General features: G+C 41.9%; 1 protein-coding gene across 6 annotated transcripts in view; it reads right to left on the reverse strand.

Moving 5' to 3' along the window:
- Ctnnd2 (catenin delta 2) overlaps nt 1-12,324 on the reverse strand; it is an 881,165-nt gene that overhangs the window by 358,108 nt on the left and 510,733 nt on the right. For all 6 annotated transcript variants that reach the window (XM_076551692.1, XM_076551693.1, XM_076551694.1 and 3 more), the window contains one exon: nt 7,050-7,320. In XM_076551692.1, coding sequence (XP_076407807.1) covers nt 7,050-7,320 — 271 coding nt within the window. The remainder of the gene's footprint in view (nt 1-7,049; nt 7,321-12,324) is intronic.

Here is a 12,324-nt window from a genome sequence, read left to right on the forward strand (position 1 = left end):
AATGTGATACAACATAGATGGGTGTATGTTTTTTTCCTCTCGGCCACCAACAGGCTTCATTTATATAATGTGCCTCACAGTTTTACCTGTGCCTTTTCTCACTCTGGTCCCCTCCGCCTCTTTCTTGTCTTCCTAATATGTTTACTACGTGGTAACACACATAGTGCACCAAGACCATTCAAGTGGTGGGGATGATCTTCAGGAGATGGAAGATTTTCAGTTACCGGACTTGTCAAATTATAATATGCCATGCACGGTGAAACTTCATGCTAAAATGTATTGTTCTTCTGACTTTGAAATGCTAATCTTCTTCCTGCCAATGTCAGAATCTCTAAATTAATGTCCCCAATTTGCTGCAAAACTTTTCAAGAGGTGATGGTAATTAACTGTCACTGGTTAACAACTGACAGTCAGCGCTACCACCTGTCTAGCAACAACAAATATTTTGAGTGCTCCATTTTTGAGGGCAATTAATTGTTCAATACAAGATGGTAAACAAAAGTGACTTATGACATCAAGTCACACATAAGTACTGGTTGTACATGGTAGACATGGGATTTCACATCATCACTTGTGATGGAATAGCAAGGCAGGATGATAGGAAGTATCATTTCAGAGCTCTCCTTTAACGTTTACCTAAAGCCAGCTCCATCTACTCTTGTTGTGTTCCAGGAGCACATTATCTTTCTCTTGACTCAAAACGGTGGAGAAGTTCCCCCACATTAATTATCTTCTCATGAAAACTTATCACGTTACACAGTTGGAAGAAGAAGATGAATCCAATGGTCCCATCCAATAACAGAGGGATTTCGAATGAATACAAGTCAGAACTCTGAAGCCCCCAGCCACTTCAGTCCTGTCCTCAGACTACCTGGAGGATACATAATCACATTTCTAAGAAGTACAATGAAGAATCATCGCTGATGTTATATCACACCAGGTTATATTGAAGCAGGATCTGCAGAATGTATGGCACTACATGGTTAAGGATGAGGAAAAACAGGCAGTCGTGGCCAAGAACCTTTTTAACGTGTTAACTGGTGATTAAAGAGGGAGTCATGCCATAGAGATCTTAGACTGATCACCTTGAATAGTGGATATAAAATGTTCAACACCAGACCTGAGCCATATTATTAATTAATTTTAATTGTCATGGCTGTCACTTATGAACATCATTTTCATTTAACCAGCCAGGTAAAACCACAATAAATGTAGGTGGTCCAAAGTAAACTTGATTCCATTTCTACAAATAATGGTGAGGTGTAGGGCAGATGAGAAAATCAGACAGGACAGTGAGAGGGCAGTGGCAGCTTGGCAAGGGACAGAGGACATGGCCATTGTGGGTAGGGGAGGGTGAAGTAACTGTTTTTTGAAGAGGAAAGCATTACATTCTCCTGTAATCTCGAAGATAAGAGACAAGACCAGAGAATGAACCTAGGAGAGACATGGACTGTGTTTCAACGGACGTTACTGTGGAGGGCTGGGAAAGCAGTTCTGCTGGTAGAGTGCTGGTCTACTCACATGAAGCCCTGGCTTTGACTCTCTGTATTTCTTCAAACATGGTATGGCGGTGGCCACCTGTAATCTCAGTACTGGAGCAGTGGAGGCAGATAATGAGAAGTTTGAGGTTATCCTCAGCTCTATAGCAGGCTTGAGGGTAGCATGAGTTACATGAGACCTCTCCAAAATAAAAACTACAAAACAGTATCATCAATATCACTGTGTCTGCCTTATTCTATAACAACTCTGTAAAATGGTTCAATTTGAATGTCTGGCTAGAGGGACTGGGTAGGGAACAGAATAGGGTGGCTGCACTCAGTGAAATGAATAGTGATTTTCAAACTTGGAAGGTCCACTTAGGTGAGTGATAACTGGGTGTTGGAAATGAATATTAGGATCTGCAGAGATTCATAGCCCAAGAGAAGTAGACTATGGGAATAATGTTATACATGCTTTGCAAACATCCCAACAATGTGACTTAAGCTAGATAATAATCTAAATTACACAGTACTATGGTTTAAGCATTAAGATTTAAAAAACATTCGAATCTCCACCTTTGTAGAGCATTTTAAAACTACTTTCTATCTGAAGGTTCATTTAATATATATATTATGATGAGAAATACATTGATGAATAATGAGAAAAACATCTGACAATGTTCTTTACTGCAGTTTACCCATTGATAATATATGGATAAGCAATATTATTGGGTGCGACAATATGATGTCTCCAATACAATAAGTTTCAAAACATATAAACATGGCCGGGCGGTGGTGGCGCACGCCTTTAATCCCAGCACTCGGGAGGCAGAGACAGGCGGATCGCTGTGAGTTCGAGGCCAGCCTGGGCTACCAAGTGAGCTCCAGGAAAGGCGCAAAACTACGCAGAGAAACCCTGTCTCGAAAAAAAACCAAAAAAAAAAAAAAAAAACATATAAACATAGCAAATAAAACATAGTAGTCATAAATATATATTTCCCTAAAAGTGCCCATTTTTATATTATTGATCAGTTTTTTAACTTAAAACAACTCCAAGGAATAGGAATAAGCTACAGCCAATTGACAATGCAGTTGCTGATTTGTGCTCAACATCTTCATTTAAGACATGCTACTGTGTGCATTGCTCTGTTGTGCTAAAAAACAAAAACAAAAAGGAGAGAATTACTGCAAACTGCATTTGTGAATGAGATTTTTTGGCACCCGAGAGACAGTTGGGCTGACACGAAGACTTGTACACAAGCATGGGGACCTATGTTCAAATTTCCAAACCATGTAAAAAGCCACACGTGGCCTTGCACCTGTCTGTAAGTCCAGCCCTATGGGTGTGGACACAGAATGACTGCTGGGAGTGGCTGTCTATCAGCCTAGGTCCAGTTCAGTTCAAGACCCTGTCTCAGGGGAATAAGATGGACATGACCCAGTAGGACAGGACACCCAGTATCCTCCTCTGGCCACTGTGTGGACACTGGCATGTGCGTCCCCACATATGTGTGCCAAGATTTTATGGAAAGGGGGGGAGGGAGGGAGGGAGGGAGAGATAGAGAGAGAGAGAGAAAGGTCTTTCAGCATGTTTGAAATTTTTCTTTAAAATAGTGTGCATCAATTTCACCAGCCTGGAACACTGGTTAACCAAACTCACTAAAGCTGCTACAACTGTTCTGATTTGTACGTCATGTCACAAAAGTTCTAAATATAACTTCTACTCTTCTTATGCATGAGACCACTTATAGTTCCTTCAGCAGACACCGGTACATCTGTCTTTATTTATGTTTCTAGTTATTTCATTATTTAACTTTTAAAATAATACGACTATTATGACTTACACATATATTTAACTTACCCATAAGCATATCTAAACATGTATATTTAACATATACATAGAAACAATTCAATATTTGGTCTCATGTACAAAGTATATATCGGCCATTTCTGATAGTCAGGAGGTTCACATCTTATAGAAAAGAATATATAATTATGTTTTTTTTTTTTTAAAAAAACAAACCTTCAGCAAATGTGGCTTTGAAGTGAATTTTGTATGTGTAAAAACCTCATTTTCCCCAGGATCCCTGACTTTACAAATGAAACTGGATGCCACCATCTCTTTGGATGAAAAGTTTCTGTACATTTGATAGAGTCTAAAAGAGTTAAAAGTAGAAACATCAACATTTTCCCAAAATCTGTGTGACTGAGCCCACTACTGTCAACAAAGAAACTCCAAGCCCTCAGGAACAGTCCTTCCTCACCCCAAGGCTGGAAGTAACTCAAAGTGGTAAGGAGCCTCTGGGGCTTCGGTACAGAGTGTGAGTAAGACTCCCTCGACTTCAAATTCCTATGTTCAAAGTCAACATTTGCTTGGAAACATCTTACTGAACAATCCTCTACAACTCTGTAATGAAAAAGAAGATGGATCTCTGTTAAGATCTGAGGGGCAGATCCAGGAAAAACTGAATGACTGTCACAGAAACCATACAGCTCCCGATCGCTGTGCTGTGTCAGAGCCACGTGAATCACTCCCTCCTCCTCCCTGTTGCCTGCCACACGGCCATCCAGAACTACTGCCCCACCTCGGAAAGAGCCATGCAAGATGCAAAAGGAAGAAAACTACGTGTGCTAGTACGTGCAAAGCAAACAACAAACAGACAAATCACAAAATCATCTCATCATGTGACCAGTGGGTTTGGGGGCTTGTGTGTTGGACAGCACCTGCGGCTTGTGACCCGTGGGTTTGGGGGCTTGTGTGTTCACAGCACCTGCGGCTGTCCTCGGCTCACTGGGCCGTGGACAGCAAACTGGACATTCCTTCCAGGCTAACGAATACTACACAGAGAAGCGCGAAAAGAGTCAAGGGGCTGGAAAGACTCCAGTCAACAGCTTCTAATGACAGAGCAGATACTCCTGAACCCCAAAAGTTAGACATCTTTGTTCTAGCACACTTAGTTCTACTATGCGCCTGGAAACAACCACAAATTATCACTTGAAAGAAATGGAAAATGTCTTTTAAAAGTCAATACGTTGGACTTAAGAGTCACATGGTTTTTTGAATCCATAACAAGAATAGTAAGAGTTTTAAAGACACCCTGCAAAAAGGCATTACTGTGTTTTATTCTCCATTCCAGGTATTACTGGGTTTATTTGTCTTTTATATCAGGACAAAACATTCTTTTCTGGGCCTTGCCAGGATTCCCTGTTTTTCTGTCTGTATGTCTGTGCTTAGCATGCTGCTGGAATTTTCAGAATTTACACACATCCTTAAGGGCAGCATCTAGTGCTCTTGAAAATAAAGATGAACTTAAAAGCCACAGTATTAATTTGCAGTATAAATTTAACACATACTAAAGATTAGTGGCCAGTATTCTCTTATTCTTTGTACCATTTCTTACTGGTGTTTCTCTCTTTGGTGTGTAGTAGGCACTCAATAAATATAAGTAGCATGATCCACAACTTGAAAAGGTAAAGGCTGTGACGATAGACAGAAAGAAATAAACCTATGAATGTGACAGCAATATAGAAAAGGAAGGTTATTCCATTTCATAAAATAAAGTACCTTTAACACACAATATAAAGCACAGAAGCTAGGCTGCACACAGAGAAACATAAATTTAGTTTCTTATTAAGCCAAATTCCTTAATAGGAATGCTTAAAGCCTTTTTATTGCAGATATAATCTTATTCTCATGAGGTAGCTGATGCCTCTAATCTCTGCACGTGGGACACTGAGGCAGGAGGACCATGAGGTTAAGGCAAACTTGGAATAAATAGTGCATTAGGAGATGGCCATGATTATAGAGCAATGCCTGCTTCGACTGAAAGTATACCTGAATAAAAGGGACAAAGTTGAGTAACTGTCTTTATCAGATTCACCTGTGGGCATGCCTGTGTGGGATTTATCCAGCTTATGAACTGATGCAGGAGGGCCTACCCCACTGTGGGTGGCACCATCCCTAGGCAGGTGGTTCTGTGCGGTGTAATGAAGCCACCCAAGCTCTAGCCTGTGGAGAAGGAGAGAGCCAGGAATCAGCCTCCTCCATGGTTTCTGCTTCAAGCTCTTCCTAGCCTTCCTGCCTTGACTCAACCATGATGTATTATGGCTGGAAAGCACAAGCCTATTGGCCCTTTCCCCCACAAGCTCTTTTTGGTCAGTGTTTTAACACAGCAAGAGAAGGAAGGCTAGAACACATAATATCCAACATAACATGCGTGTATATCCCCAAGTTAAATACACAGTGTGAAAGTCAAACAATGCCCAGTCGGATACAGTCTTCTATATGAGCATCTTTTCATCTTTCCGCTAATGTTTTATTTCCATATATTCTTGCTTTACTGTTAAGAATAAAATATTTCCAAACAAAGGATGATAAAAATAGTTTCTGAAGAACGTCCTAACCTTGCATGCTTTAAAAAGGAAAGGTGGGTTTCAGTTCAGAGACTTTTGACTGCTGTGAAAGCTTGAAAATCCAGAGACCAGCACTGAGCTCTGGGGATGAGCTATACCTTCAACCTCCTGCAGTCAGAAGCGAGCCTTTAGTACAATTCAATGCTACCATGCAGACTGCACCAAACACAGCACTTAGTGAGGGCCCTCCACGTGGGTTTCATTTGTATTGAGGCAGCTATCTGAAAGCACAGGATGAAATGATTGCTCCATTCGCCTTTCATGTTTGAAGAGGCAATTTCTCTTTATATGGGAAACCATGCAAATTCTCGATACAGTACCTAAGAAGCAGTGTGCCCTGTCAGGGAAATGCCTGGAGATGAATTTCAAATGTATCATCACACTCAAGCCCAGCCCTAAAGAAATACTGGCATCTCGGCCTATCGAGAGTGTTCACTGGGGCAGGTTACATATATGTCTGTGTATATGTATAGATGCATTTATATGTGTGAGAGCATACACATCTGTACATGTGCACATGAGACTGCATCTATATTAACTCACAAGGAGTCAATCCCAACTTCAGAAGCAGAGGACCATGAAAACCCCAGCTGCCGCTGGAAACAAGAAGGTGGAAGAGAAATGCACCTTATCGAATTGTATCTCCAACAATCCACAGCCAAGTTCTTACCAATTCCCAAACAACTAATTTCTGATTTCTCAAATTTGAGAATAATTTTTTTTGGGGGGGATCTTTATATTCTGATAAACGGAAAGACAGAGGCTGGTAACAAGTTCTTCTTCCCAGGCGGTAGGAGCACATGTGACACTGAAGGTCACATGAGACCTTTGCCCAGCTCCTGCCTCTGCTCCCACTTCACTGAAGACCCCTCCGGACCAAATCAGAGGGCTACACCCATAAGCACCCAAAGTTGTTCTTATAGTAGTTCTTTATGTTTTATTTCTGGGTGTTGATCCATAGGAGACATCAGGGGTCCATTCTATGTGTCTACATTTCCTATCACACAAACATTGTAAAACGCAAGAAAAGCCGACCTTTCCATCCTCAGCCAACAAGAAGGCAAAGGCAATGTCGTGTCACAGAGCGCGCGCCAAGAGGAGACCGGGTTATTAAACCTTTTTATACATCTCAGAGTAAATAAATGCGGTTTTACCCACCTGGGGTCTTTCTGAATGCTGTCAATGGATGGGGACCTGGCCAAGGTGCCTTCGGGTGGGAGGGCAGGGCCCGATTTGCTGTACGGAGAGTCAACGGAGGGGCAATACTGCAGCTGTCGGTAAGGGTCGGCGTAGTTGGAGGCTGGGCCAGCGGCGTAGCTGGCCCTCTGGAAGGTGGCGGCAGCGGCGGCGGCGGCGGCGGCATTCTGCGGCCCGTGCTGGCTGCCTGTGCGCTGCAAGGGGACGGAGTCGACACCGGGGGAAGACGGGGCTAGGGTAGGAAAGGAGGGACAGAGTAAAAAACTGAGGACCTGCTGGCAGAGATGGTTAACCAGGTCTAGGCAGGGGGGAGCATTACACACACACATAAAAAAAAATAGGGGTTCGAAAGAATAAAACAAAATTAATCCGTCACAGATGACCCAACACAGTCCATGCTACCTAATCAAATGACAATTCACACGCTGTTTCAGAGGTAAGCCGAAAATACGGGGGTCCATTGCTAACCAACATCAAAGGGAGGCACACACACACACATCCAACCTGTGGACATTTTTCACAACCAAAACCTAGGCTGGAGTGTGGCTCCAGGCAGAAGGCCCTGGGTTTTGATCTCCAGCATGGGTTAAAAAAAAAATCTCAGAGGAAAATATTTTATTAGGAAGCACGGACAATTAGTTCTTTATTGTCCTAGCTGAGAACATTCAAGATGTGTTCAGATTAACCTTATGTTAACTTTATTGAGTTTGTAATAAATTTAGCAGCAAGGCCATTTTCCAGAATAGAGAGAAGGGAAGGGACAGGGTATGCCTGGGGATGGACATCGAGTGAAGAGGGCTCAGTATTTGTAATCAGTACCGCAGCATCCCATGCCCGGCTGCTCTGCTTTCTGTAAAGTAAATCCCTAAAGATTTCATGTGCCTTTTTCTCAGTAAAGCTTTCCTTTCACAGGAACAAATGCACTTGGGAGACAGTAGACTTGTCGGGGAAGGAAAAGGCCATCCCAGTAGCAAGGCAGAGTGAGGAGTTGACGTGGCTGTCCCCAAAGTCTTTGCATCTTCTCGACATGTCTAGGCTGCTTTGAGAAGACTTCACACAAGTTACTAAAATCAGTGTCAATGTTTCTAAACTGAATCTTGGTTTTTGTTTCTTTTCTGAGGTTTTTTTAGATGATGCCAGGCCACTGTTTTTATCTGTCTCTCAAAAAATATTCACGTCTAATGTCAAATTGACATATAAAATGGAAATAGCATCCCTCTTACGAGTGGGAGGTGACTCGTTATTTACTGTCCTAGCAACAATCACTATAAGGACATTTGCTTTGTGACATCTTAGATCAGTAGAGATGCTGAGTTACAGCAAATGTCTATATACTGGAACCTGTACCCCAGGTGCACTATATTAGATTCCAATTTCAAGTCACACAGCACAATTTTGACTTCCTAGCAACTATTTCTTATAAATTATCATTTCATAAGGGCTATATGCCAAATGAAACATAAAGGTAATGATGGCACATCAAGAAAACAATTTGCTTAGAGTGTGTAAGGAATTCTCTCAAAACAATAAAAGCTGAAAGTAAACTGGAGGAGAGATTGCCCTGATGAGGTCAGGATTTGAACTGACAAGTTCAGGATTTTACTTTTCCAATTAACTTTCAATACTTTTATCATATGATAGGCAAAAAATTAGGAGAATAGGTTAACTGACACAATGAAAACTATTGAAATATTTATGAAAAAAAAAATCTAAGAAATAGGGCTCGTATTTCCTAAGAGGGGTTTTAAAGATTGGTGGTACTGTGTTACACAGTTTTTCTTTTTTCACTGTATTTGACTGCAAGTGTGGCAAGTGCACCTTCTCAGCCACCATAAAAAATAAAGGTAATAAAAAATTTAACATATCATGAACAATACACTTTATACAGTAATCAAAGCAGTTTAAAACCTAGATAACAACACAGACACAAATAAAATCTCATTGTGCCCAAGAGTTGTGTTAAGCAATCAGAAAATGAAGGGCAAAGGAGAGACTCAGTGCGCTGCCTCATTTTCACAGAAGTACATTCTTCATTCTGGAAACCAAACATCAGTGTTTATTCTTGCTGAAAATTGTTTACAGGCAAAAATAAATTCTCTTCTAAAAATGTGTTTGCTGTTAATCCCGTGATTCACACAAGTGGGCACAAGTAGTAGAGACCAAGAAATAATATTAAAACTGAATGAAACCACTGTGGAGGCTGGGAAAAGATCAGCTGGTAAAATGCCAGCTGTGGAAGTAGGAGAATCTGAGTTCAATCCCAGCACCCACCAGACAAAACTGGACAAGGAGGTGGGTGTTTGCCATCCCCATGCTGGGAAGGTAGACAGAGGATCCCTGGACCACCCTGGTCAGCCAGTCTAGACTAATCTGGGAGCTCTAGACCTTGTCTCAAAGAAGGACACAGCAACTTGTTTTCCATACTCTACATGCACCTTCTCACATACCAAACACACATGACTTCCTGCACACACTCAAGCGCCAACACACACACACACACACACACACACACACACACTCATATATCACACACCTACATCTTTAAAACAACATTTATTGACTAATGCTAGGATAGGGAAGATGAATGAAATGACTGTCTCCCACTCTGTCTAAATTAAAGCAGAAAAGGGAAGGACTGAGGAAAACACTGGTGAGCAGCAGACCCGAACTCGGGGAAGAATGCCAGGGAACTGGCTCACAACATGCAGTGGCGTGAAGTTCTATCAAGGTAAAACCTAGACGTGTAGGGAAGGAGTGGTGGAGAAGGCTGGGTCGCTATTTGGTGTGGAGTTTTGTTTAGACTGATTTTATTATTTTGTGTTTATGAATGTGTGCCTGGTTCCTGCAGGAGGAACAAGTGCGTGCTCTTCACCACTGGGTCAACTCTCCGGCCCCATTTGATTTCTGCTGTGCTCTTTTCCAGGGAAGGACCATGCAGCTCACTGAGTGCTTAGCTTCCGAAGTCCGATCTGGACCCCAGCTCTAGCCCTCAGTCTTGGACAAGGTGATTAGTTTCTCCTAGATGAAACATTGGGAGCTATGAAAGGGAGCAAGGTGGCCTCCTGGGATTATTGTTTGGATTTTATGTGGGAAGAGCATCCAATACGTAACATAGAGAAAATATTACACTAATGAGTCATCACTCCACTATCAAGGCTGAAATCTACAACACTACACAAAGGAACTATGTATGGGACCTGGGGGGAGGGGAGTGTCCTTGCCCTGGACACCAGAATGCTCACATTTCCTCAACAACCTATTAGAAGGGAAGCATGCCAGTTTTCCCTTACAGATGGGAAACTGAGACATGGAAAGATGAAGTCCCCTGATAGGCCAGTCTCTAATAGAAAAAGAATTTAAGCCTCTGTAGGTAGACTCCAGATGTTATGGTTATTACCAACATAAGCTTCTAGACAGGGCTTAGAATCTCAAAGACAAATATTTGTGAGTTACTGAGTACAGTGACTGAATTTTAAATAATTTTAAATAAGCTAGAATGTCAACTAAAGGTAGAGAGGGAAACATGGGTTACCACAGGAATCAAACACCCAAATATCACACTAGAAAATTATCATAGATGTGTAAACTAATTATCATTGGTGTGTAAACTAATTTATATTATTTTTATAAAATTGAATTTTATGTAGATATATAGAAAAGATATATAAAAATATTTCAAAAACCTGACTTGTTTCACTTGCAGAAGACAAAAGGTAAGAGTGCCCGGAAGAGTCTTCATTTTAAAGCATCTTGACTCTGTCTTGCCGCCGATGTAACTACGTTAGGCTATGAGGATGTGGGCTATAAAATTTTAGATGGATGAGCAACTTTCTAAAAGTTACTTTTTTTAAATCACAATAATTTTGACTTTGATGAATTTGCTCTTCAAAAGTATCATCCATTATCATGGGGGGGGGTGAAGAGAGGGAGAGATGGAGAGTTTGTGTGTGAACATGTTTACATGTACATATGCATGCATGCATGCATGCAGATACAGCCTGGGGAGGTGAGCATGTTAGCAGACATGCATGAGAAGCCCAGAGGTCAACCTTCAGTGTCTTCCTTCAGGAAGGGGCACTTTTGCTTTCCATTTTTTTGACAGGGATGTAGTGCTCACTGATTCAGCTAGGTTGTCTGGTTACTAAGCTTCTGGGGATCCCTCTTTCTCAGACTCCCTAGTGCTCAGACAGCAGATAGACAACTCCACAACTAGCTTTTTTTCAATGGGATACTGGGGAATGATCAAGCTGGAGAGCAAGCATTTTACCTGCTGAGCTACCCGGTCAGACATTGATAAATACTTAAATCTCTGTGTAGGTCCAGTGAGAAAGGCAGTTTTTGAGAATTTCAAGATAGAAAATCACGGTTCAAATTTATGCTGTTAAATTAAAATGCCCCAGCCATGAGAATAAAGTATCTACCATACAAAGAGGGCAACGACAGCTCGGTAAAGTGGAGACCCTGCGACCACAGAGGTAAGAAGCCAGAGCCCCAGCAATGCAAAGATGGAATTCCTTATATTTAGGGTAAAGCTATCCCCTGGGATCATGGAATCTGTTTGTTTTAGGTATCTGGTACACAGAAAACATTGCATGAATGGGTAGTTAGGGTAGCATGAGAAAGTCTGAAACTGACTGGGGATAGCGATGGCCATCTCTATCCTTAGCACTCAGAAGGCTGAGGCAGGAGGATTGTGAGTTCAAGCCCACGCTGATCTACTCTGGGAAGACATTCTGGGCTACATAGCAAAAACCTTGATTTAGAAAAATATCAGTGTCACCACTGCTATTTCATAGGATTGTATGGACGACAGTGAGGAAGGCACTGTAAGAGTCGGGGCTCAGTACAGCCCTCTGACTTGCTGAGCTCTTTAGCTCTTGGTATATCTTATACAAATCAAGTCTGTTAACATGGATAAACAACTGCCATTCCTCTATGAGAAGTCTTTCATTTAATACACCTTCCCCTTAATCTCTGCTATTAAACATTTTTCTCCTGTATGAGTTCCAGAGCTCCATTGACCTTGCAGCTTACTCCACCCAACCAAATGTCCTCCTGGCAAACATTTGGCGGGGTTGGGGCTTCATCAGCTCTGCAAACGTGATCCTTTCCTCTCACCTCCTCTGTAAACAGCCCTTTCTCTTCCCATGAGCTCTTAGAACTCAATGAACTGTGCCGCTAGCCTCTCCAGGGAGATCTAATAAGTGGCCTCTTCTGCAGTGGAGTTGACACTTTG

The sequence above is a fragment of the Peromyscus maniculatus genome, chromosome 15 (genome assembly GCF_049852395.1).
Source record: "Peromyscus maniculatus bairdii isolate BWxNUB_F1_BW_parent chromosome 15, HU_Pman_BW_mat_3.1, whole genome shotgun sequence".
Taxonomy (NCBI): Eukaryota; Metazoa; Chordata; class Mammalia; order Rodentia; family Cricetidae; genus Peromyscus; species Peromyscus maniculatus.